General features: G+C 46.7%; 1 protein-coding gene across 1 annotated transcript in view; it reads left to right on the forward strand.

Annotated features, from left to right (window-relative positions):
• The window catches only part of DNAH2 (dynein axonemal heavy chain 2), a 202285-nt gene that overhangs the window by 112949 nt on the left and 62344 nt on the right, over positions 1 to 26992 (forward strand). Inside the window, exons 43-51 of the mRNA XM_060779843.2 lie at positions 8273 to 8409; positions 8496 to 8633; positions 9032 to 9190; positions 10649 to 10801; positions 13965 to 14056; positions 17398 to 17596; positions 18783 to 19007; positions 20623 to 20727; positions 25064 to 25252. Of these exons, the coding sequence (XP_060635826.2) occupies positions 8273 to 8409; positions 8496 to 8633; positions 9032 to 9190; positions 10649 to 10801; positions 13965 to 14056; positions 17398 to 17596; positions 18783 to 19007; positions 20623 to 20727; positions 25064 to 25252 (1397 nt within the window). The remainder of the gene's footprint in view (positions 1 to 8272; positions 8410 to 8495; positions 8634 to 9031; positions 9191 to 10648; positions 10802 to 13964; positions 14057 to 17397; positions 17597 to 18782; positions 19008 to 20622; positions 20728 to 25063; positions 25253 to 26992) is intronic.

A 26992-nucleotide genomic window follows, 5' to 3' on the forward strand; every position in this document is an offset into this window, starting at 1 on the left:
CAATAACATCATAGTTATATAACACACATGAATACATAACAATATGAAAAATAAAAAAAATATGCACAGGCACAATAATATTTATATTTTTATTATTTATATTATATTTATATAATTTATATAAATATATAAATTTATATTTATATAATTATCTATATTATATTTATATAGTCAGTATTTATATTCCGCCCTTCTCACCCCGCAGGGGACTCAGGGCAGATTACAATGTACATATAAATGAGAAAAAATCAATGCCATTTAGACATACAACATCTATAGACAGACACAGAGGCAATTTAACATTCCAGCTTTTCCTGGCTTCATGAGGGTATGCTCAATTCTGGCCACAGGGGGAGCTGCCGCTTTACTGTCCACTTGTGACATTGTATCCTTGATGGAGTACTTTCTCATTCTTCTGCAGGCGGCTGGAAGTTTTTATGGTGTCGTAAATTAGCTAAATTACCCTCCCCACATAAAGCGGTACCTAAATTTCCTCCTTGACAGATGCAACTGTCTTTTGGGCTGCATAGGTCAACAGCAAGCTAGACTATTAATGGTTGGGAGCTCATTCCAACCCGGGCTAGTTTCAAAATGATGATCTCTTGGTCAGTCATGATTTAATGCAGCCGGCTACTAACTACCTACGCCACAGCCTTGTCCTTAAACTTAAATCAATGTAATAATAATAATAGAGTAAAATAATGAAAATGTAATATTGATTGTATCTATCTATGGTTTGGGCCCCCTGGTGGTGCAGTGGGTTAAACCGCTGAGTTTCTGAACTTGCTGACTGAAAGGTCGGTGGTTTGAATCCGGGAAGCGGGGTGAGCCCCCACTGTTAGGCCCAGCTTCCACCAACCTAGCAGTTCGAAAACATGCAAATGTGAGTAGGAAAGTAACAGTGCTCCATGCGGTCATGCCAGCCACATGACCTTGGAGGCGTCTATGGGCAACGCTGGCTCTTTGGCTTAGAAATGGGGATGAGCACCAACCTCCAGAGTCAAACGTAACTGGACTTAATGTTAAGGGAAATCTTTACTTTTACCTTATGGGTTGACTCACTATATAGTAATTGATTGAGTGTGTCTGTTCTGGCTGGGAACAACCACCAGGATGCCAAGCACAGAGTGTCAGCAACAGTGGCGGCGAACGCTGTCAGCAGCATTGGACAGGGCTCAGTTTCCTTTCCAGGGTGCAATTCAGCCAGGCTGGTCTCAAGGCCAGCTTGGCTGCAAGGCCTGTCGGCCTTTGGGTGATTGGAGGTGAGAGTTAAAGGACAGAGAAAAGAAAGGGCCAAAAAATGAACATTTACTGTCTGAACTCAAGTATAAGCTAACCCAAATATAAGCCAAGGCACCTAATTCTACCTCAAAACTGGGAAACCATATTGAATCAAGTGTAAGCCATGGGTGAGAAATGCAGACACTACTGGTCAATTTCAAAATAAAAATAGATACCAATAAAATTACATTATTCAAGGCAATATGCTTATGTATCCTTCCAATAATAATAAAGAGAGCAAAATAATAAATGTAATTTTTTTTGTCGTGTCAGGAGCAACCTGAGAAACTGCAAGTTGCTTCTGGTGTGAGAGAATTGGCCGTCTGCAAGGACGTTGCCCAGGGGTCGCCCAGATGATTTGATGTTTTATCATCTTTGTGGGAGGCTTCTCTCATGTACCCGCATGAGGAGCTGGAGCTGATAGAGGTAGCTCATCTGCCTCTCCCCGGATTCGAACGTGCGACCTGTCGGTCTTCAGTCCTGCCGGCACAGGGGTTTAACCACTGCGCCACCGGGGGCTCCAATGTAATAATAATAATAGCGTAAATAGCGTAAAAATGTCGGGGACGTCGGGGCGTTCCCTCCGGACAACGCGGTCGGGGGGCTCCTTCCGCCCGTCTCGGTTCCGGTGGTGGTGGTGGTCCGGGGCGGGCTTGTCCTGGTCAGTCGCAAGGCCGAACAGGGTATAGGGTTACAGCCTGTGCTGGACGGGGTCGCACTCCCCTTGAAGGCGCAGGTTCGCAGCTTGGGTGTGACCCTGGACTCATCGTTGAGCCTGGACCCCCAGGTTTCAGCGGTGACCAGGGGAGCATTTGCACAGCTTAGGCTCGTGCGCCAGCTGCGCCCGTACCTTCGGAAGTCTGACTTGGCCACGGTGGTACACGCTTTGGTCACATCCCGCCTCGACTACTGCAACGCTCTCTACGTGGGGCTGCCCTTGAAGACGGCCCGGAAGCTGCAGCTAGTCCAACGCGCGGCAGCCATGTTGTTAACGGGAGCAGGACGCAGAGAGCATACAACGCCCCTGCTGTCCCAGCTCCACTGGCTGCCGATTCGCTACCGGGCCCAATTTAAGGTGCTGGTGTTATCCTACAAAGCCCTAAACGGTTCCGGCCCAAAATACCTTGCAGACCGCATCTCGGCCTACGAGCCCACGAGGGCCTTGAGATCATCCGGGGAGGCCCTTCTCTCGGTCCCGCCTGCCTCACAGGCACGTCTGGCGGGGACGAGAGAGCGGGCCTTCTCGGTGGTGGCCCCCCGGCTGTGGAACTCCCTCCCTGCTGATGTCAGACAGGCCCCCTCCCTCATGGCCTTTCGTAAGGGCCTGAAGACCTGGCTCTTCGAGCAGGCTTTCAACTAAGTGCTATGCTACGGGTAATGACAACCGGATTGAATTACGACGACGAGATTGACTATGATTCCATAAATATGACGCAGCGGATTTTTAGTATAAGTTGATGTATGTATTGTGATGTTAATTGTTGTTGATCCTTTTGTAAAGTGTCCTTTTTGTACTGTACGCCGCCGCGAGTCGCCCTTGGGCTGAGAGCGGCGGCTAACAAATGCAAGAAATAATAATAATAATAAATAATGGAAATGTAATAATAGCAGTAATAATAGAGTAGAAGCCCCCAGTGGCGCAGTGGGTTAAAGCGCTGAGCTGCTGAGCTTGTTGACTGAAAGATCACAGGTTCAAATCCAGGGAGCGGGGTGAGCTTCTGCTGTCAGCCCCAGCTTCTGCCAACCTAGCAGTTCAAAAACATGCAAATGTGAGTAGGTCAATAGATACCGGTGTGGAGGGAAGGTAACGGTGCTCTATGTAGTCAAGCCGGCCACATGACCTTGGAGGTGTCTACGGACAACACCGGCTCTTCAGCTTGGAAATAGAGATGAGCAGCAGAGTCCCAGAGTCGGACATGACTGGACTTAATGTCAGGGAGAAACCTTTACCTTTGCTAATAATAGAGTACAATAATAAATGTAATAATAATAATAAAGTAAAATAATGGAAATGTAATAATAACTAATTATAGAGTAAAATAATAAAAGTAATAATAAATAATAAATAGAGTAAAAGAATAAATGTATAAGCCAAGGGGGGCTTTTTTAACAAAAAAGGGCTGAAAAACTCGGCTTATACTTCAGTATATATGGTATATCCACAGAAAACAAAGGAACAGATTGAGTTCAGAGCCTAGAAATGTTATTTTTTAAAATCACAACACTCAGAATTCCCAAACCAGTAGGAGTAATGGCTGGGCAATTTTGGTTGTGTCCCCCACCCACTTTTTTCCAGTTCTGGGTGAGAGCAAGCGTCAGTCTTCCCAAGCATTGTGTCTTAAAGGCCAATGTGTTTCAAAACTCACAAGTAGACCAGAGCATAACAGCCATTGAAATATCCAAATGGGTAACCAAATGCTTGATATCATGGAGTATTTCTATATCTAAGCTTGTGGCCATCAGCAAATCTTTGGACAGATGATTCCATAGGAAGTGCAGCTGCTTCTTTCAACCAGGTCTCATGGCCAGAAGAGGACAGGGCACAGGATGAGGGCCCAAACCTTCTCTCCTTCTCCTAATTTGCTTACCTGTCCACCCCAAGACAGTGTCCCAGTTGAAGCAGAGGATACAAGGTGGGCAGATGGTAACATCTGGCTGAATCTCAGTTTCCCATCGTGGTCAACTGTGAATCGCACATATGGTATATTAGAATGATATGTTTACACATCTCCATTTATTACTTCTGTTGTTTTTCAAGAGGCTTCTCTCACAGACTAAGGCCTACCTCACAGTGTGAGAAGCTTTACACACAGTTTTACACACGAGGCCTTCAACCTGGGGCTTCTTTCACCAAAACTTCTCACAAAAGATATGGCATATCTGGCTTGAAAAACAACAGTAGTAATAAATGGAGATGTGTAAACATATCATTCTAATACACCATATGTGCAAATTCACAGGTGACCACTTGGGAAACTACAGTTACAGGTAAGCAACCTATATTTCCTCCTGAGAGAGTGACTGAGACTAAACGCCCAGGCAAGAGGAGAGTGTGCATCCATTGTGCTGACCTTGAGTGCAACAGATAAGCAAAGATCTCATCAGGGGCTTCGCCACGAAGAAGTCCTAGCTAAGCTGGGTTGCAGCCTTTGCCTTCTGTTTTCTAGCCCTCTCCTCCTTGCTAGCACGTCCCTGCCTCCTTGCTGCCCTTCCTTCTGCCTGGTTGCCTCTCGGAGACCTTTTCCTCAAACTGAACAAGGAGGGCATGCAAACCACAGGGCAACTGGCCATCACCGGCTGGCAGCCATGATCTTGATGGTGTCGGCTGTTTTGTGGGGAGTTGCCCTCAAAGACTTGGGATGCTGAACCACGAGTGTGTGGGGATGCATGCCAGCCCTGGTTGCCAAGCCCTGGACCTGCTGCCCGCTGCTCTTCAGACTTGCCTCTTGCAGTTTGGCTGATAGCCTCGCTCCAAGGGGGCAAAGGTGATTATCTCAGCATATTGGCAGGTGACCTCCTGGAGGCGCTTGCTTATTAACTGCCAGCAGGTGATGGGATGGCTGTTTCTGGGAGAGACGGGAGGGGGAGGCTCTCCTCCGACCCCAATCTCTATGATAATTAAAAGAGGGAGTGTGATGGCATGCATGTTGATTTATGGTGGGCAGGGGGAACCAGCATTGGTGACCAAGAGGTTTTTCCTCTTGGTTTCCAATGCAGTCACACTTCTGAGCCACCTTTGCATCTCATTGCTATCCCAGGACTGAGAGAAAGCTGTTGGGTGAGTGGGCTTATTAGCAAAAGACACTCCTCATAAATGCACAGGAGAGTAACTTACTAGCAGTGGCGTGTCCCAGCACCAGTAGCCCAAAGTGATACAAGGAACAAAAACTCACAGACCAATGTTATCTCTTCCTTAGGCTTCTCTCACACAGAGGCTTCTCTCACAGACTAAGGCCTACTTCACACTGTGAAGAGCTGTACACACAGTTTTACACACGAGGCCTTCAACCTGGGGCTTCTCTTACCAAAGCTTCTCACAGACTAAGGGCTACCTCACACCATGAGGAGCTTTACGCACAGTTTTACACACGAGGCCTTCAACCTGGGTCTTCTTTCACCAAAGCTTCTCACAGACTAAGGCCTACCTTACACTGTGAGGAGATTTACACACAGTTTTGCACACGAAGCCTTCAACCTGAGTCTTCTTTCACCAAAGCTTCTCACAGACTAAGGCCTACCTCATACTGTGAGAAGCTTTACACACAGTTTTACACACGAGGCCTTCAACCTGGGCTTTTCTCATCAAAGCTTCTCACAGACTAAGGCCTACCTCACACTGTGAGGAGCTTTACACACAGTTTTACACATGAAGCCTTCGACTTGGGGCTTCTTTCACCAAAGCTTCTCACAAACTAAGGCCTACCTCATACTGTGAGAAGCTTTACCCACAGTTTTACACACAAGGCCTTCAACCTGGGGCTTCTCTCACCAGTTTCTCACGGACTAAGGCCTACCTCACACTGTGAGGAGCTTTACACACAGTTTTAAACATGAAGCCTTCAACTTGGGGCTTCTTTCACCAAAGCTTCGCACAAACTAAGGCCTACCTCATACTGTGAGAAGCTTTACCCACAGTTTTACACACAAGGCCTTCAACCTGGAGCTTCTTTCACCAAAGCTTCTCACAGACCAAGGCCTACCTTACACTGTGAGAAGCTTTACACACAGTTTTACACACGAGGCCTTCAACCTGGAGCTTCTCTCAGACTAAGGCCTACCTTGTACTCTGAGGCCTTCTCACAGACTGAGACCTTTCTCCCACTGAGGCAAACTATCACAGAGGCACACCTGCTTATATAGAACTGCAGCTTTTGCTGAGTCATTGCATTCATTTAACCCTTGACTCACATTTTTATAGTTAAAAATACCTAGTTAATTTTTAATATTTCTGAGAAAAGCAGCCCCTTCTTCCCCTTGTGGAAGACAGTCTTGACCATCCATTTATTTCTGGGTCAGGAGAAAGGAAGGACCATGCCACCAGCAGAGTGGTGGGAACTAGTTCCAGAAAATCTCTCCTTCAGGATTGTAGCATTTCCTGTTATATCATAGCATGGTCTGTGTTCAGCCTTTGGACTTGAGGATCTCAGACTTGGCCTTGCTTGGCCAGCCTTGTGCCTTCTCTCCTTTCCCCTGACCTGACAACCCTCTGACCTCAACTCCTGTCCCACTTTGACCACCCCACAGGCCTTTCCCCTCAACCCCAAAGCGGTGAGTCTCAGTGAGTTGTTTGGGAGCTATGACCTAAACACCAATGAATGGTGCGATGGCATCCTGGCTTCCATCATGCGGGAAGCCTGCACAGGTATTTACCCTCTGGAAGGCCCGTCTTGGCCCATGCCAGGTGCCAGCCTCGGCTGCCAATCATCTCTCCTTTCCTGAGCGAGCTGGCACCTCTGCTTGTCTGAGCCAATCAACCTCTTCAAAAACAAGCCCTTGGAAGAAATTCACTGCCTCTCTTCTGAAATTGTCTCTTGTCTGTCAGAACGCGAAAGGCTCTGGGTGGGTGCCTTGAAGGTGGCTGCCGTGATTGCAGCATTTGCTGATCTTGTATGTGTCAACAATTGGTTATGCATGCCTCCCGCCTTCTTCCTCCGGCTCCCTTCAGTGGTCCTGATTGTGGCTTCAGTCTGGGCTTTTTGAAAAGTCATATTTCATTAAGATAGGAGTGTGTAGGGGGACCCAATGAGTCTATAGGTTTGTTTCCATACCTTTTGATTGGACTTGAAGTAGTTGTGTCAGTTTGCCTCCTGAAAATTCTGACTGGCATCAATTGTCCAAAACTCATCCACACCAGCACCAATTGTGACCATGTTATCTGAGGGGTTGTAGCCCCAGAAGCAACATTTTCAAGTTCTGGTCTTTTCAATTCAAGGAGGGCAGTGGGTCTTGAGACCCATCATCCCTCAGGAGAGCAGCTGGCTTCTGAATTTGGGTTGCCCTTAGAAACATAGACTCATTGAGTTGGAAGAGACCTACAAGAAAGGAGATTCCATCTGAACATGAAGAAGAACTTCCTGACTGTGAGACCCATTCAGCGGTGGAACTCTCTGCCCCGGAGTGTGGTGGAGGCTCCTTCTTTGGAGGCTTTTAAACAGTGGCTGGATGGCCACCTGTCAGGGGTGCTTTGAATGCAATATTCCTGCTACTTGGCAGGGGGTTGGACTGGATGGCCCATGAGGTCTCTTCCAACTCTTTGATTCTATGATTCTATGATTCTATGAGACCTCATGGGCCATCCAGCCCAACCCCATTCTGCCAAGAAGCAGGACAATCACATTCAAAGCACCTTTGGCAAATGGCCATTCAGCCTCTGTTTCAAAGCCTCCTAAGAAGGAGCCTCCACCACATTCTGGGGCAGAGAGTTCCACTGCGGAATAGTTCTCACAATTAGGAAGTTCTTCCTCATGTTCAGGTGGAATCTCCTTTCTTTCCTGTAGTTTGAAGCCATTGTTCCATTGCGTCCTAATCTCCAGACAGCAGAAAATAAGCTTGCTCCCTTCTCCCTATGGCTTTCCCTCACATCTTGATCCATTGCCCTCATCATGTCTCCTCTCAGCCTTCTCTTCTGAAGGCTAAGCATGCCCATCTCTTTAAACCGCTCCTCATAGGGCTTGTTCTCCAGGCCCTGGATCTTTTGAGTCGCCCTCCTCTGGACACATTCCAGCTTAGAGTCAATATCTCCCTTCAGTTGTGGTGCCCAGAATTGGACACAGTGTGATTCCAGATGTGGTCTGACCAAGGTAGAAGAGAGGGGTAGTGTGACGTCCCTTGATCTAGTCACTAGACTCCTATTGATTCAGGCCAAAATCCCATTGGCTTTTATTGCCGCCGCATGACATTCCTGGCTCATGTTTAACTTGTTGTCCATGAGGACTCTCGCCCTTGCTTGTCTTAGCCCCAAGTGGGCTTGTCCTTCACCCTTTTTGCCCAGATGAGAAACCTGATGAGAAGTGGATCCTTTTCGATGGCCCTGTTGACACGTTGTGGATTGAGAGTATGAACTCAGTCATGGACGATAACAAAGTGCTGACCCTGATCAATGGCGAGAGGATCGCCATGCCCGAGCAGGTAAGCCAGCGTGTGAGCCCCTTCTGGGCCTCTCATTCTGCAAAGTAGACTACTGAAATCACTTTCCCCTCCTTATCCTGCTTCAGGTGTCCCTGTTGTTTGAGGTGGAAAACCTTGCAGTCGCCTCACCTGCCACGGTCTCCCGGTGTGGAATGGTGTACACGGATTACAGTGACTTGGGGTGGAAGCCATATGTCCTTTCCTGGATCGAAAAGCGCCCAAAGGTACTTGACGGGAGGAGCAGTTTGGGCACTTTAGGGCTTGGTCCAAGACAGCCAGCAGTTTCCACCAGTAGATCCGTCCCACATCCCTACACTTTCCAATAATACGTCGTAGCTCCTACCCTGAGACTGCTCTTCTGTATGCAACTATCGCTTTGGATACAAAGGCCCAATGTTGCAGAAAGAAAGGGGATCTGGCTGTGAGTGAGTGAGTGGAAATGCGGTGGGAGAGACAGCACACCTTCAGGAGGCAAACTTCGGGAGGGAAAGGACCTTGGAGGACAGTGAGTCACAATGAGGAGAAGGGTGGGCTAGAAATTAAATAAAAGAGATGGCATTCGATTACATGGCTCTGCTGAGAGGCTGCGAGGAAGCTTTCATCTGCATCTGTCTCTTCTCAGGCAGAAACAGAAACCCTGCAGCGCATGTTTGACAAATTCACCAACAAGATCCTGACCTTCAAGAAGGACAACTGCCAGGAGCTGGTCCCCATCTCCGAATACAGCGGGATTGTGGCTCTCTGCAAGCTCTTCTCGTCTTTGGCTTCCTTAGATGAAGCGGTAGGGAGCAGGCAGGGCTTGGCCAGCTGCCCTCTCAGTCTGTGGGATCCTCAGAAAGGTCTGGGAAGATAGCAACCTCCCTTTTGGTCAGGAAGTCCAATGTTTTGATCCTGCAAGTCAAGGGTCAGAGAGAGAGAGAGAGCTCTAGAACTTCTGTGGTTGCATCATCTAGTATTTTGAACCCTACTGTTGTCCATAGCTTTTAGGACAGAAAATTCCATCTAGGCTACCCTACATTTTCAAATCTTAATATTAACAGCTTTCTCACAACTGTCTGTTAAGCAAACCTTTTCTTACTCTGGGTATGTGTCGAACCATAGATCTCCATCAGCACTTCTGTAAATTGTGGCTATGTTGACCCATATTTTCAAGTCTTTCAAAACTATTAAAACGTTGTCCCAGGAATATCTGATTAGAGGACTATAAGAATTCCCTCCACTTCCCACTCCGGATATATTCCTATGGCCCAAAGGTGTGGCCTTCAGACTATCTGCATCAGTGTTTCTCAACCTTCCTAATGCCATGACCCCTTAATACATTTCTTCATGTTGTGGTGACCCCCAACCATAATATTATTTTGCAACTTCATAACTGTAATTTTGCTCCTGTTATGTATCGTAATGCAATTATCTGATAAGCAGGATATATTTTCATTCACTGGACCAAATTTGGCACAAATACCCAATATGCCCAAATTTGAATAATGGTGGGGTTGGGAGGGGGATTGATTGATTTTGTCATTTGGGAGTTGGAGTTGCTGGGATTTATAGCTCACCTACAGTCAAAGGGCATTCTGAACTCCACCAACGATGGAATTGAACCAAACTTGGCACACAAAACTCCCATGGCCAACAGAAAACACTGGAAGGGTTTGGTGGGCATTGACCTTGAGTTTTGGAGTTGTAGTTCACCTACATCCAGAGAGCACTGTGGACTCAAACAGTGATGGATCTGGATCAAACATGGGATGAATACTCAATATGCCCAAATGTGAACGCTGGTGGAGTTTGGGGAAAATAGACCTTGACATTTGGGAGTTGTAGTTGCTGGGATTTATAGTTCACCTACAATCAAAGAGCATTCTGAACCCCACCAATGATAGAATTGGGCCAAATTTCCCACATGACCAACAGAAAATACTGTGTTTCCTGTTGGTCTTTGGCGACCCCTCTGACACTCCCTGGCGACCCCCGCAGGGGTTCCGACCCCCAGGTTGAGAACCACTGATCTAGATATTATATACTACAGCTCTCACAGTCTCTTCCTCTGACTATGCTGGGTTATGCTGATAGACGTTGCAGGCTAAAACACATGGCAAGTCCCCAGTTCCCCAGTGTCTGTGTGAACACCTCTGGGCAACCAAGGCTCCTTAATCTCCAGGAGTCCCCTCTTCCAGGGCTCTGAATCCAACAGCCAGCAGGTTTCCTCTGGTTAATTTCCACTCTCTTCTCTTCCCAGCTGAATCCAGCAGACAGTGAGAACTACACCACAGTGGTGGAGATGTATTTCATCTTCAGCATGATATGGTCCCTTTGTGCCGCGGTGGATGAGGAGGGGCGGAAGAAGATCGACATTTTCCTGCGAGAGATAGAAGGTTCCTTCCCAAACAAGGTCAATTGGATTGGATTGCGACGGGAGAAAGAGCAGAGGAGGGGCAGAGGCTATAATTATGACTCTGTGCCTCTTTGTTTACTGTTTGTGGTCACCATTTGCTGGGAAAGCTTCAGGAAATGTCAACAATGTGCAGGGACTATGACACACATCCTGTTTGAGGCAAGCAACCAGGTGTGGTTGGCAAGGGTCTAAAACTGGCATGGCAAACTTGGGCCCTCCGGGTGTTTTGGACTCCAACTCCCACCATTCCTAACAGCCTCAGGTCCCCTCCTTTTCCTCCTTTTCCAACTTTCGCATTGGAGTTTCACACGTAAGGCTTTTTACACACAGCATTGTGGAGCTTTACACATGAGGCTTTACACAATAGGTTCAACCTGCGGCTTCTTTCACCAAAGCTTCTCACACCAGGCCTTCCTCATACTTGGCCTTCTCCTAGACTAACGCCTACCTCACACTGAGGCCTACCTCACAGACTAAGACCTTTCTCCCACTGAGGTTTACTGTCATGTTGCCAGGGCTCTACCTTGTTTAGGTAGAGATGAACCAAACTCCGAGTTTTATCAAATAATTTAATGAAAACAGCCCTTACTTGCTGGCTGTTTTTATAGTCCAAAATATAAAATACAAATATAGCACTCAGCCACAGAATAAACAAAAACTGATAGCAAAAATAACTTCGTAGTCAAAAGGGTCCAGTCCAGGGGTCAAATGCCGAGAGTTCAATAACAGAGTCCATGGATCAAGAGTCTATACTGTAGTCAAAAGCCAGTCCAAAGGTTCAAGATTCCAAGGAGACATGTTAGGATACCGAAAAATCCAACAGACCTGGGGGAAAAACCAGCAGCATCCACCACCAAAATGCAACAGATACTTTTCTCCCAAAGATCAGTCTCAAGGTTAGCTCCTTAAATCCAGTAACACCCAGCTGCAACCCATCTCCTGCACACCTCCACCCCTAATTGCTTTCACTCATGAACTCCCACTTACAGATCACCAAACCCTCTAGAACTAATACTCACATTAACCCTTCTATCACCAACCACCATCAACTGCAGAACATATGACACTTACCTCAGACTCCTCAGGACTCGCTTTGGCCCACTGACTCTTAACAGTTGTTTAAGTGGCTGAGGGGGGAGAGGGAGGGGCCTGAGGCTGTTAGGAATTGTGGGAGATGAAGTCCAAAAGACCTGGAGAGCCCAGGTTTACCCATGCCTGGCTGAAATGGCCCTGAAAAGGGGGGGGGGGGGAGCATAATTTTCCAGTGCACTCTACAATGTTTTGTTGTTAATTATTTCCCCAAATATTTGTAATGTCACACATAACAGATAATGTTTACTATTTAGCAAAAATGGCAGCACCTGAAAGAAAACTATTTTCTAGAGAAGTGTATCAAGATATATCAACAGTTTAATTTTCTTTTGCTGCGGCATAAACTGTGGTGCTTTCGACTTTAAGGCCATGCTACGTGCATTTTGTACCAGATCACTTTTTGTCCTGACTACCTGGACTTGTGACTGATTGAGAAGCGAGATATTTCACAGCTTAACTGTAATTTGCTATTCCGTTCCTGTAAATACTATGGTTTGTCAGTACTCGTCTCCTCAGAAGAATAACTAGAACTTCATAACCTATATTTAACCTATCCAGCATGACTGATTGAAGTGCAACAGCCCAACAATTATGGAGATAGATATGGATATAAATATAGGTATAGTGTGGAAAAGTTTCTGAAGAAAAAAATTCACCTTACATTTTTGCTGGGAAGATCCACCATTGTGTTGTCAAAGGCTTTCATGGCCAGAATTGCTGGGTTGCTGTGAGTTTTCCGAGCTCTATGGCCATGTTCCAGAAGCATTCTCCCCTAACATTTCACCCACATCTGTGGCAGGCAGCCTCAGAGATTGTGAGGGCCATTAGAAACCAAGCAAGTGAGGTTTATCTATATATACCTGGAATGTGTCCAGGGGAGGGCAACTAAAATGATCAAGGGTCTGGAGAACAAGCCCTATGAGGAGCGGTTTAAAGAGCTGGGCATGTTTAGCCTGAAGAAGAGAAGGCTGAGAGGAGACATGATGAGGGCCATGTATAAGTATGTGAGAGGAAGTCATAGTTAGGAGGGGGCAAACTTGTTTTCTGCTGCCCTGGAGACTAGGACGCAAGGGAACAATGGCTTCAAACGACAAGAAAGGAGATTCCATCTGAACATTAGGAAGAACTTCCAAACTGTGAGAGCTGTTCAGCAGTGGAACTCTCTGCCCCAGAGTGTGGTGGAGGCTCCTTCTTTGGAGGCTTTTAAACAGGCTGCATGACCATCTGTTGGGGGTGCTTTAAATGCAATTTTCCTGCTTCTTGGCAGAATGGGATTGGATTGGATGACCCACGAGGTCTCTTTCAACTCCATAATCTATGATTCTACATAGGGACCACCAAATGTGGCATTGCCCAGACACGAATCAAGGAAGACGAAAGTAACTGAAGACTAATCCAACCAGAGAAGTCATCCATAGCAGAGCACTTGATGAACCAACCTGGGCACAGCATATTGTTTGAGGACACAGAAATGCTGGACCACTCTCACAACCACCATGTCAGGCTACACAGAGAAGCCACTGAAATACACAAGCATGTGGACAATTTAAACAGAAAGGAGGAAACCATGAAAATGAATAAAATTTGGCTACCCATATTAAAAAAAAAAACCCTCTAAAATCAGAACGGTAAAGAAAGAGCAACACTCAAATAACAGGGGAACTCCTGACATGAAACAATCGGGGCCAGCTAACACCTCCCAACAAAGGATGCCTCCAGGCAGGAATCAGCCTGCAAGGTCATTCAGTGCTAATCAAGGTGGCCAATTGCACCATTCACACTTACCTCAAATAGACAAGAGTTCTCTCCCCCACCTGGACATTCAACAGATATATACACCCCACTTGCCTAGTTTCCAACAAACCTCTGGGGATGCTTGACATAGATGTGGGTGAACCATCAGGAGAGAATGCTTCTGTAACATGGCCAGACAGCTCAGAAAACTCACAGCAACCCCAATCCACCATTGTTTATTCTGCCAGGGGCACATTCTTGTGTTGCAATCCTTGTGTCAAAAGGAACCTCATAAAGTTTCTGCACCTGAGAGTCTCGCTTCCTTCCTTCCCAGGACACCGTCTATGAATATTATGTTGACCCCAAGCGGAAGCAGTGGTCTTCCTTTGAGGATAAGCTCCCCAAGATGTGGCGATACCCAGCCAAGTGAGTAAACCCTCCCTTCCACAGGGTTCTCCAGAAGCAAAACACTGAGGCTTATCCTTCTGGTTGGCCAATGAAGAAGGGGCTGACAGTAAGTGTGGCTGAATCCACAAGACAGTCCTCGGTTTGCATGAACCTTAATTCCACCACTTGAAATAAGTTAACTATGTTATATGGTTTCCAGCATCCCTTCACCAACACAGGTAGTGGCCAGCACTTGGGGAGGGATACTATTTCCCGCTGGTTTTCTCCAGCAAATGCAGGACCTCTTTATTTATTTTTATCTATCATATCAGAAGCGAAAGGAGGGTACAATTATAATATATTTTTTAAAATGCAAAGTTAAAAACTTGGCAGTATACTTGATTTCCTTTGACCAGAAGCTGGCCACTTGGAATGCTTCTGGTGTTGCTGTGAGGACCTCCATTGTGCATGGGGCAGGGCTCAGGCTGCATTGTAGTAAATGGTCTGTGGTTTGCTCTTCTCCACACTCGCATGTTGTGGACTCCACTTTGTGGCCCCATTTCTTAAAATTAGCTCTGCATCTTGTGGTTCCTGAGCACAGTCTGTTCACCGCCTTCCAAGTTGCCCAGTCTTCTGTGTGCCCAGGAGGGAGTTACTCATCCGTATCAGCCATGCTTCAGAATTTTAGCCTGCCACTTTTGGACTCTCGCTTGCTGGGGTGTTCCAGCGAGTGTCGCTGTAGATCTTAAGAAGCTATTTCTTGCTTTAAGGTGTTGACTGCTGGCTGATAATCCGAACAGAGGATGGGCCGTAGATGTTCATGCCTTAGTCCTTTCATTATTGGCTGCTACTTCCCGGCGGATATCAAGTGGTGCGATACCGGCTAAACAGTATAATTCCTCCAGTGGTGTGGGGCATAGACATCCTCTGACAATGTGGCATGTCTCATTAAAAAATAAACATCCACTGTTTTAATGTGGTGAGATATAGTCCACACTGGGCATGTATATTCAGCAGCAAAGCGCAAGGGCAGATGTCTTCACTGTGTCTGGTTGTGATCCCCAAGTTGTGCCAGTCTGCTTTCGTATGATATTATTTCTAGCACTCACTTTTTGCTTGATAATCAAGCAGTGCTTCTTATAAGTCAGAGCACGGTCCAGAGTGACTCCCAGGGATCTGGATGTGCTGCAATGCTCCAGTGGGATTCCTTCCCAGGTCATTCTCAGAGCTCGAGAAGCTTGTGTGTTCTTATGGTGAAAAGCACATGCCTGCATTTTAGATGGATCAGGAATCAGCTGGTTTCCCCTGTAATAGGTAGTAAGAGTACCCAAAACTTTGGAGAGCTTCTGTTTAGCCATTTCAGATTTCCCTGCTGAGAAGTGATGGCATGATCGTCATCATAGATGAAACTCTCTGTTCCTTCTGGCAGTGGCTGGTCATTTGTGTACATATTAAACATTGATGGAGCAAGCATGCTCTCCTGAGGCAGGCCATTCTTCTGTTTTCGCCATTTACTTCTCTGGCCATGGAACTCAACAAAGAAGCTCATGTTTTGTAGCAGATTTCCTATGAAGCGGACAAGGTGGTAGTCCTTTGTAATATTATACATTCTTCTCAGGAGAAGGTGATGATTTACAGTATCATATGCTGCTGACAGGTCTAAGAAGACATCTCTCCTGTAATCTGGTTCCTTTTGAAACAGTCTTCTATGTGCTGTGTGTGGTTCAAACTTGTGATGTGCAGCTTTTGCCTTTCCTGAAACCAGCAGGGTTGAGAAAACAGAAGCCCATTTTACTTAGTAACTCATTTAGAATATTTGCTCCCATGAAATCTGGAGATAAGTACTGGTATGGATGGCATGGAGTGGGAAAAGGAGGAGGAGGCCTATTGAAGGCTGTTTATAGCTGGAAGAGCCAAAGCTGGAGACCTTTCACCTTTCATGGGGGCAATTTATTGGCCACTTTTGGAAGCAGGATATGGGACTGATTGTTTTTGTTCTGGTAACAGGTGGTACAGCTGTCTCAGAATTTGATTCAGATATTCTCGTTTTAATGTTGTAGGTCTTCTTCCAATTTCTTCCAACTAAAGTGTTTAGGAGAATATGACTGATATATTTTCTCTGAGGAATTTATCTGAGACTTAGAGGGGCAGTTTGTAATGATGGGAATTGGCCCACTTTTTGGTATTGGATTTCCGATAAGAGGCCTTGTTCCATTCTCCTCGAACACTCGGTTTATGAGAATTCCAAATTTATGATGTAAATGTGAATGCATAGAGAGTAACAACTGTGAAATTGAAGGACTGCTAAAATCTAAAATAAATCTTTTATGGAACTGTCTTTTTGGGAGCCAAATCAATGAATGGAGATTTATCTGTCTTATTGGAACATTTAACAGAAGACTGGTTGTGTGTGTGGCTTGATTCAGGAAGGTTCTGCTTACATTTGTGCATTAAAGAAACCAAAAGGGAGCTGTCAAAGAGGCCTTCTTCCCTGTATGTGCATTTTTGTTTTGTTTTTTCTCGTATCAGGAGCGACTTGAGAAACTGCAAGTCGCTTCTAGTGTGAGAGGATTGGCCGTCTGCAAGGACGTTGCCCAGGGGACACCTGGATGTTTTTGATGTTTTACCATCCTTGTGGGAGGCTTCTTTCATGTCCCCACGTAGGGAGCTGGAGCTGACAGAGGGAGTTCATCCGCACTTTCCCCGGATTCAAACCTGTGATCTGTTGGTCTTAAGTCCTGCTGGCACAAGCCACCGAGGGCTCCTAGTATGTGTGTATGTGTTTGTGGAGATGGGGATTCACTCTTCTGAGTAACCTTTCTGCCCCACGCCTTGGTTTCTTACATCCGTGACAGTGTGTTGGCAAGAGAAAGGAATTCTCTCTGATCACCTCTTGTCTGTAGTTACACACACGCACACAGCTTGGCTTGTCTGTTGCCCGCGCCCGATTCCTCCCTGGCAGGCCACCGAATTGCACGGCTGGTTTTGTTCTCTGAGCCAGTGGCTTGGATCCATTTCCCACCCCTAATCCGATCAGTGGCCTGAAATTACCGGAACGTGGTCCCAAGGCTGCCACGGGCGGCTGGCCACCCGCATCAAGCGGCGGGTGGAGGGAGAAGCCTTCATTAACGGTGGCTTTCTTCCAAGCTGTCAGGCTCCAGCGGGGATGACAGCTGCACGAATTGTGTCTCGTGTCGGATGTCTTCATGCATTTAGACCAATGTCCTTTGCAAAGCCGTGACAGCCCCGTCCAAAAGGACCATAATGGCACTTGGGGCTAACACCATGTCTCCTCCCTGCGGGGGGTGTCGAGGAGGGAGGCCTGGAGTCCGGAGGGGAGAGTGGTCATCTCAGCTGGGGCCTTCCCTTTCTCTCACCAGCGCCCCCTTCTACAAGATTATTGTCCCAACCGTGGACACCATGCGTTACAACTACCTCGTCAACGCCCTCATTTCCAACCAGAATCCAGTGTTGGTGGTTGGCCCGGTGGGCACCGGCAAGACCTCCATTGCACAAGGTGTTCTCCAGTCTCTTGATAGCATCAAGTGGGCCGTGCTGGTCATCAACATGTCTGCACAGGTAATTGGAGAGGTGCCCCATAATTATGATTTATTTACAGTATTTATATTCGTCTCTTCTCATCCCAAAGGGGACACAGGGCGGACCACAGAACATACATATGCGGCAAACATTAAATGCTGTTTTATACACAAACAAGACAGACAATTGTACATAGACAATGGTATAGATTGGCTTTTGCCATCTTCGGCATCTTGGAGGCTTTGTGCTTGCTTCCTGCCACTGGGAGTGTGTTATTACTCAATCTCCTCTGCCAAAGAGCTTTGTTCCTCCTTTGATCGAATCGCTGGCATTCCTTATGGGTGCCTCAGCATACCCTCCCCCCCAAACACTTTTAGTAAAGATAAAGATTTCCCCTTGACATTAAGTCTAGTTGTGTCCTACTCTGGGGTATGGTGCTCATCTCCATTTCTAAGCCATAGAGCCAGCGTTGTTCATAGGCACTTCCAAGGTCATGCGGCCAGCATGACGGTATGGAGCGCCATTACCTTTCCCCAAGGCGGTACCTATTGATCTACTCCCATTTTCATGTTTTTGAACGGCTAGGTTGGCAGAAGCTGGGGCTAACAGTGGGAGCTCACCCCACAGATTCAAACCACCAAACTTTCGGTCAGCAAGTTCAGCAGCTCAGTGGTTCAACCCACTGCGCCACCAGGGGGACACCATTTTTAAGCAGTACCTATTTATCTGCTCATATTTGCTTTTTTAAATGCATTGTGTTATTGTTATTGTTTTTGCTTATTTTGCCATGAGTTTTGTATTGTTTTTGTATTATTGCTGTTATTGTTATTGTTGTGTTTGGGCTCGGCCTCATGTAAGCTGCAATGAGTCCCTTGGGAGATGGTAGCAGGGTATAAATAAAGCATTATTTTTATTATATTATTATTATTATTATTATTATTATTACAAACCACTAGGTTGGCAGATGCTGGGCTAAAGGCCAGGAACTCACCCTGACCTGGACTTTGAACTGGCAGCCTTTCTACTGACAATATTTACTACAGCCTGTGGTTTAACCTGCTGTGCTAAAGCCCGGCCCTTGGGTTATCTTGGAGTATGTGGGAGGGGTGCGTGCATACTCTCTCGTCTGCATCGTTTACACAAAGAAACAGTTCAGTGGAAGGAAAGATTGAAGGGTTTGCAATAAGTGGTCTGTACTCAGTGAGCCTCCTTTCCCCTCACACAGACAACCTCAAACAATGTCCAGAGCATCATTGAAAGCCGTGTCGAGAAACGGACCAAGGGGGTCTACGTGCCCATGGGCGGGAAGAGCATGATCACCTTCATGGATGACCTCAACATGCCGGCCAAGGACCAGTTTGGCTCCCAGCCTCCCCTGGAGCTGATCCGTCTTTGGCTGGACTATGGCTTCTGGTATGACCGGACCAAGCAGACGGTCAAATACGTCAAGGTGAGGCGGGTTCACCAAAGCTTACCAGTCCTTCCTCTGAAAGGGTCTGGGAAATCCCAGCCATTGAGTGACACCTCGATCCCCAGTACCAGGCCCCCCTTGCCTTTCCCTTAAGAACAGTCAGTTATCATCCTTCAGGGACAAGGGAGGTAGAATCAGAGAATCCTATAATTGGAAGAGACCTGGTGGGCCCTCCAGTCCAACCCCATTCTGCCAAGAAGCAGGAACATTGCATTCAAAGCACCCCCGACAGATGGCCATCCAGACTCTGCTTAGAAGCCTCCAAAGAAGGAGCCTCCACCACACTCCAGGGCAGAGAGTTCCACTGATGAACAGCTCTCACAGTCAGGAAGTTCTTCCTGATGTTCAGGTAGAATCTCCTTTCCTGGAGTTTGAAACCATTGTTCAAAGCCTCCAAAGAAGGAGCCTCTATCATACTCCGGGGCAAAGAGTTCCACTGTTGAACAGCTCTCTCACACACAGTCAGGGAGTTCTTCCTAATGTTCAGGAGAAATCTCTTTTTCTGGAGTTTGAAGCCATTGTTCCTAAGCCTCCAAAGAAGGGGCCTCTATCACAGTCCAGGGCAGAGAGTTCCACTGCTGAACAACTCTCACAGTTAGGAAGTTCTTCCTAATGTTCAGGAGTAATCTTTCCTGGAGTATGAAGCCATTGTTCCAAGCCTCCAAAGAAGAAGCCTCTATCACACTCAGGGGCAGAGAGTTCCACTGCTGAACAGCTCTCTGTCACAGTCAGAAAGTTCTTCCTAATGTTCAGGAGAAATCTCCTTTCCTGGAGTTTGAAGCCATTGTTCCAAGCCTCCAAAGAAGGACCCTCTATCACAGTCCAGGGCAGAGAGTTTCACTGCTGAACAGCTCTCTGTCACAGTCAGGAAGTTCTTCCTAATGTTCAGGTGGAATCTCCTTTCCTGGAGTTTGAATATAGTAGGAAACTTTCTTCCTTTAGAAACTCTGTGCGTGGAAGAGGGTTCGGTTATGGGGCCTAGATGTGTGGGGCAGAGGGGCCGCATCCTATCTGCCGTTGGGCCTTGAGCATCTTTGGCTCCAAGGACTGTGGTCAGGAACTCTGCGGCACTGCTGCTGCCGCTCTCCTTCCTGTGGCTGTTGCTGAAAAGGAAGCGTCTAGACACACATTAAATGCAATCACGCTGTTAACGCATCGTCTACTTAGCCCCCTCCTCCTCCTCCTCCCTTGTTTGAAAACTCAGCAACCTGTGAGCGGAGAAGCACATTTGTGCCTGGAATAATTGTCCTCGGTGCTTTCTGAGAAGCTGTGTATCTGAATTTCAAGAGTGGATGGGGAGCATCAGGTGTGGGGGGGCAGTGGGCGTGAGAAGCATCCTCCCGTCTCCCGGCTGGAGCGCCGGCACGTGCCTCCGCAGCTATTACCGGCTCCACTTCCAGGCAGGGCCCCCATTTGTATGCTGCCTGCCTCCCGGCTGCCCCCTCCACAGGTCCCTCTGGGCCGCTTAGTGTCGCACTACTAAAAACACTTTTATGGAAAGGCAGAGAGGCGGGCGGCGGGGTTCGGGGTGGAGGGAGGGATGCCTTTATTTCCTTTTTGGGTTTGATCTGTGCCTGTTTGTTCTCCCCCTCAGGACATGTTCCTGATGGCTGCCATGGGGCCTCCCGGAGGAGGGCGCACGGTGATCTCCAGCCGACTTCAGAGCCGCTTCAACCTCATCAACATGACCTTCCCCACTGTAAGGGCTGCTTAGGCATGCAGAGGGTGGCCCTGCCGGGAGGGCTCCCGGACCAGAGGTTAATCAGGCAATCACAGCCCCAGGCACCTCTCCTGGGGGGCAGGGTATGCTGGGAGGCCACTGGTTGCCACAGGAGTGGCCCAAGGGGCTTGTCCAGCTGGCCTCTCCCTTCCCAGAGCCCCCCTGGGATCAAGGCAGAGCGTGGCAGCTCTACGGTCGGCCTCCATACAGCGGGGTCCCAAACAAGCCTTTGCTGTTCTGCATAACGCTGAGTGACAACAAGTCCCGATATCCCAAATCAAAGCCGGGAGGCCAGGAAGCAGCATGTCATTGGGGGAGAGGGCAGAGAAAACGCTGCTGGCAACATAACACTGGGCCAAGGCGTTTTGGTGCCCGAGGCATGGAATCCAGAGTTGCGCCTCCTCCTGCTCAGCTCCTGGGGAGTCGTATCCACCGAGAAGTTCTCCTCCATGCTAAGCCTTTTGAAATGCTCAAGGCATCTCCCCTCTACCTTGCGCTTGCTTCTGAGGGGCCAGATTGCACCCCCCAACAAATTCATGGCCTGAGGCAACTGCCTCATTGCGCCTTAGTTGTTTGAGATGCTTGAGATCAGACCTGACTGGCAAATGTACAAACTGATTTCCTTCCATCACAGTTTGAACATCCTTATAATGGTACTCAGCAGGTGGGCCTCCGTGATGCTGATGGGGACTGCCTGTTTGTTTGTTTCATATCCCACTTTTTCCATACATGGCACCCAAGGAAGCTCACAGTAAAAAAAGGTAAAGGCTTCCCCTTGACATTAAGTCTAATCGTGTCCCACTCTGGACATGATTAGACTTAATTTCTAAGCCAAAGGGCTGGCTTTGTCCATAGACATCTCCAAGGTCATGTAGTCGGCATGACTGCATGGAGCGCCGCTACCTTCCTGCAGAAGCGGTACCTATTTATTTATTTATTTATTTGTCATGTCAGGGCAACGAGTCAATTGTATTACATTTCTAACAGAACAAAACAAACAAACAGACAAAACACAAAATTTGCAAGTTTGGTAGTTGATTAAATGTCCTTTGACCAGTATCTGGCCACTTGGAGTGCTTCTGGTGTTGCTGTAAGAAGGTCCTCCATGGTGCATGTGGCAGGGCTCAGGTTGCATTGCAGCAGGTGGTCAGTGGTTTGCTCTTCTCCACACTCACATGTTGCGGATTCCACTTTGTGGCCCCATTTCTTGAGGTTGGCTCTGCATCTCGTGGTGCCCGAGCGCAGTCTGTTCAGCGGCTTCCAAGCCGCCCAGTCTTCTGTGTGCCCAGGGGGGAGTCTCTCATCAGGTATCAGTCTCTCATTTGGTATTTGCTGGAGCTAGGTGTGAATGTTTCAACATTCACACAGGAGTCTACCGTATACCATGCAGGTATGGACAAGTCTATATAGGGACCACCAAACGTGGCATTATCCCAAACACGAATCCAGGAACATGAAAGGCACTGCAGACTACTTCAACCAGAGAAGTCAGCCGTAGCAGAGTACCTGATGAACCAACCTTGACACAGCATATTTTTTGGGAACACTGAAATGCTGGACCACTCTCACAACCACCATGTCAGACTACACAGAGAAGCCATTGAAATCCACAAGCATGTGGACAATTTCAACAGAAAGGAGAAAACCATGAAAATGAACAAAATCTGGCTACCAGTATTAAAGAACTCCAAAATTAGAACAGCACAACAACAGAGAGGAAACAAACAAGGACATCTAATCACCTCTCAACAAAAGATTCCCCCAGGCACTGCCAAGCCATCAAATGCTAATTAAGGTGGTCAGTTGAAACATTCACATCTAGCTCCAGCAGACAAGAGTCCTTGCCCCACCCTGGTCATTCCACAGATATATAAACCCATTTTCCTACTTCCAACAGACTTCACTACCTCTGAGGATGCTTGCCATAGATGCAGGCGAAATGTCAGGAGAAAGTGCCTCTAGAACATGGCCATATAGCCCGGAAAAACCTACAACAACCCAATGCCTAACACTCAAAGTACAACACACTTGCCCCATTGAAATGCCTTGCTGGGCACCTGTTCAATTCAGTGGCAGAAGAGTGACTTCTGACTCAGAGTTGGATTCTATTCCAAGTAGGATTGGGATTAGGATTAGGGATATTTCTTGGATGAGAGACCACTAATGAATGCTGTAGGCAAATTTTTTTGAGGAAGAAACGGGCAGAACCACCCCTCAGTATTCCTTGATGAAGAAAACCCTAGGAAATGCATGGTATCACTCTAAGTCGACAGGCAGCGTCAAGACTCATGTGCATGTATTATATTGCTTTAGGGACTGCTGCTGTTTTAATATTTGGTGTGAAAGCCATCTCAAGAGACCTATAAAACCTTGTAATTTTGGATTTTTAATACCGGTTTTATTTGAAAATCCCCCACATGTAATGAATACAATAAAGGTATCCTTCTTCTGAATCCCAGCAGCTTCATCGCCCACAGCAGAGAGATTTTCTGGTCTCTCCCTGCGTGACCTCGGGACACCTAGCCACAGACTATGGGCTGGTATTATGGGTGGCAAGAGTGTTGCAAACTTGGTGTGGCAGGGCCCCAACTTCCTGCTGAGATGTGATGCTATTCAAAGGTTCCGGTCCCATAACGTACCTTCCCCTAGCTGACAAATCCCACATGGGTCCCAATGGCAGGGCACATCAAAAAGGGAATGTGGCCATAACACAACAAGTATTTTTCATCAGATACAATTTTAGATAATTCTTATAGAGTTTTTTTTTTGCGCAGAATTCAGATCTGTCTTTATTTTTTCTCTATTACATGTTGTTTTTGCAATGAGGCTAATCAATTAATGCATTTATGCACATATCAATAGAATTTAATTGATATCAGCACGTAAATGCATTAATTATTCAATTAGCCTAATCACAAAAAGGGCACATGGTAGAGAAAAGACAAACACAGATCGGAATTCAGCGCAAAAGAACTCTATAAGAATGACACAAAATTATATCTGATGAAAATACTTGTCAGCTTGTGTTACATGAATATGGTGTGAAATGTGCAGACTTTACAGTAGTGTGCTGTAATGTACCATTTGTTATATTTTAAAAAGTTGACATGATGGGAAAAAATAAAGACATATTTAAAATCAGCATAAAATTGATTTAAACCAGTGTTTCTCAACCTGGGGGTCAAGACCCATGGGGGGTAGCCAGGGGGTGTCAGAGGGGTCGCCAAAGACCATCGGAAAACACATTCATGGAGTTCTATGTGGGAAGTTTGGCTCAAGTCTATCATTGGTGAGGTTCAGAACGCTCTTAGATTGTAGGTGAACTATAAATCCCAGCAACTAAAACTCCCAAGGTCTATTTTCCCCCAATTCAAGCAGTGTTCACCTTTGGGCATATTGAGTATTTGTTCCAAGTTGGTCCAGATCCATCATTGTTTTAGTCCACAGTGCTCTCTGGATGTAGGTGAACTACAACTCAAAAACTCAAGGTCAATGCCCACCAAACCCTTCTAGTATTTTCTGTTGGTCATGGGAGTTCCATGTGCCAAGTTTGGGTCAATTCCATCCTTGGTGGAGTTCAGAATGCTCTTAAATTATAGTTGAACTATAAATTCCAGCAACTCCGACTCCCAAATGACAAAATCAATCTCCCTCCAAGCCCCACCAGTATTCAGATTTGGGTATCTGTGCCAAATTTGGTCCAGTGAATGAAACTCCATCCTGCATATCAGATATTTATATGACGATTCATAACAGTAGCGAAATTACAGTTACGAAGTAGCAACGGAAATAATGTTATGTTTGGGGGGTCACCACAACATGAGGAACTGTATTAGGAAGGTTGAGAAACACTGATTTAAACAGTGCTACTCTCATTTCTGATTATTACAAAAAGTTTGATTTTGTTGGCTTGTGTAATTTTGGTTAACATTGGAATACAAAAGAGTATTGCAATTAGAATGAGATGGCTTTGGAAACATGCTCATCTTTGGTATGACGAAATAAAAGCAGATTTCAAGTTTTAACGATCACATAATTTGGAGATCACTATTGCGAGTGTAGATTGAGTAATAAGAACCGATTTTGTTCAGTGATGCCTCTGTGGTATTCTCCCCATGAAGCTTTGTTTAGAGGAGAGATTTCTTTGGAAGGAAAATGATTGAATTACCAAGATTAATATTGGATAATGATCAATACAGGGAGGAGTTATGGTAATGGCAGGGGGGGGGGTGTTGTCCCACAACTGTGCTTTGGCCAGATGCTTATCATGGAGTGCCCCTCCACCCCTGCTTTCCTTTTCCCCTTCCCATAACAGGATTCACAAATCCGGCGCATCTTTGGCACCATGATAAATCAGAAGCTGCAGAATTTCGACGAGGCGGTGAAGCCCATCGGCAACGTCATCACCGAGGCCACGATGGAGCTCTACAACAGCGTTGTCCAGAAGTTCCTGCCAACCCCGGCCAAGATCCACTACCTCTTCAACCTGCGTGACATTTCCAAGGTATGAGGTCTGTTTGGAAGCCAGGGGTTAGGACACTATCCTCCAAGCGAAGACAGGTGCATGGCAGGGGCCATTGTGGAGGGCTCCCTTCTCTGGGATTGCACACTTACTGGGCGGTCTTTCCTCCTTCCCTCTGGGAAGCATCAGGCGCGCCTCGATTGATGCAGCTCAGGATACAAAGAGGGGGAGCAGCTCAGCCACAAGTTCCAGACTCATTCTGCCTCAGGCAAGGAAGCCAGGCCTTGTTAGTTCTTCAGCTGAAAGTTAGGGAAGCTTTTCTCTTCCCCCTCTCTGCCTTCCCCTCGGTGCTGTGGCTTCCTCAGAATCAAAAAAGTACATTTCCCCACTCTTTCCCCCTTTTCATGCTTTCTGAAACTCTGTTGAGGTCCAGAGGACTGTGTCTGTGTCAGTGCATGTGTGATTGTTTCAACACTCTGTGGATACTGTGATTCAGAAGAAGCCATTGGCTATGGTGGCTGTGGCTGTTTATTTATCACAGGGGCCCTCAAACTAAGGCCCAGGGGCCGAATACGGCCTCCAAGGTCATTTACCCAGCCCTTGCTCAGGGTCAAGCTAAGTCTGAAACAACTTGAAACCACACAACAATCCTATCTCATCAGACAAAAGCAGGCCCACACTTCCCATTGAAATACTAATAAGTTTATATTTGTCAAAATTGTTCTTCGTTTTAATTATTGTATTGTTTTTAAGTGTTTTTGCACTACAAATAAGATATGTTCAGTGTGCATAGAAATTCATTCATTTTTTTCCAAATTATAGTCCGGCCCTCTAACAGTTTGAAGGACTGGTCCGAGGTTACTGGCCCTTTGTTCTAAAAGTTTGAGGACCTCTGATTTATCGTGTCAGAAGTGGATCTATGGTACAGTTGTAAGATATTAAAACCTCAAACAAAGTTTTAAAAATTTGGCATGATGCTAAATGTCTTTTGACTAGTAGCTGTCTACTTGGAGTGCCTCTGGTGTCGCTGTGAGAAGGTCCTCCATTTGCATGTGGCAGGACTCAGGCTGTATTGTAGTCAGTGGTCTGTGTTTTGCTCTGCTCCACACTTACATGTCGTGAATTCCACTTTGTGGCCCCATTTCTGAAGGTTGGCTCTGCATCTTGCGGTGCCAGAGCGCAGTCTGTTCATACCTTCCAAGTTGCCCAGTTTTCTGTGTACCCAGGAGGCAGTTTCTCATCTGGTATCAGCCATGGCTTGAGGTTCCGGGTTTTAACCTGCCACTTTTGGACTCTCACTTGCTGAGGTGTTCCTGCAAGTATCTTTGTAGATCTTAGAAAACTATTTATTGATTTAAGGCATTGGTGTGCTGGCTGATATCCAAACAGGGAATGGGCCAGAGAGGTAAATGCCTTGGTCCTTCCATTGCTGGCTGCTACTTCCCAATGGATGTCAGGTGGTACAATACTGGCTAAAGAGTATAATTTCTCCAGCAGTGTTGGGTGTAGACATCCTGTGATAATGCAGCATGTCTCATTAAGAACCACATTCACAGTTTTAACGTGGTGAGGTGTGTTCCACACTTGGCATGCGTACACAGTAGCAGAGTAGGGAAGCACAAGGGCAGATGTCTTCACTGTCTGGCTGCAATCCCTAGGTTGTGGATGATAGGTGTTGTAGTTAAGCATATCTGGGAGGCACCAGGTGCAAGGAGGAGATTCTGAGTGTCATTTTTTTGCGGATGGCGATCCCCTCTGTCAACAGCTAAGATATAATTTTAG

The sequence above is a fragment of the Anolis sagrei genome, chromosome 6 (assembly GCF_037176765.1).
Source record: "Anolis sagrei isolate rAnoSag1 chromosome 6, rAnoSag1.mat, whole genome shotgun sequence".
NCBI lineage: Eukaryota > Metazoa > Chordata > Lepidosauria > Squamata > Dactyloidae > Anolis > Anolis sagrei.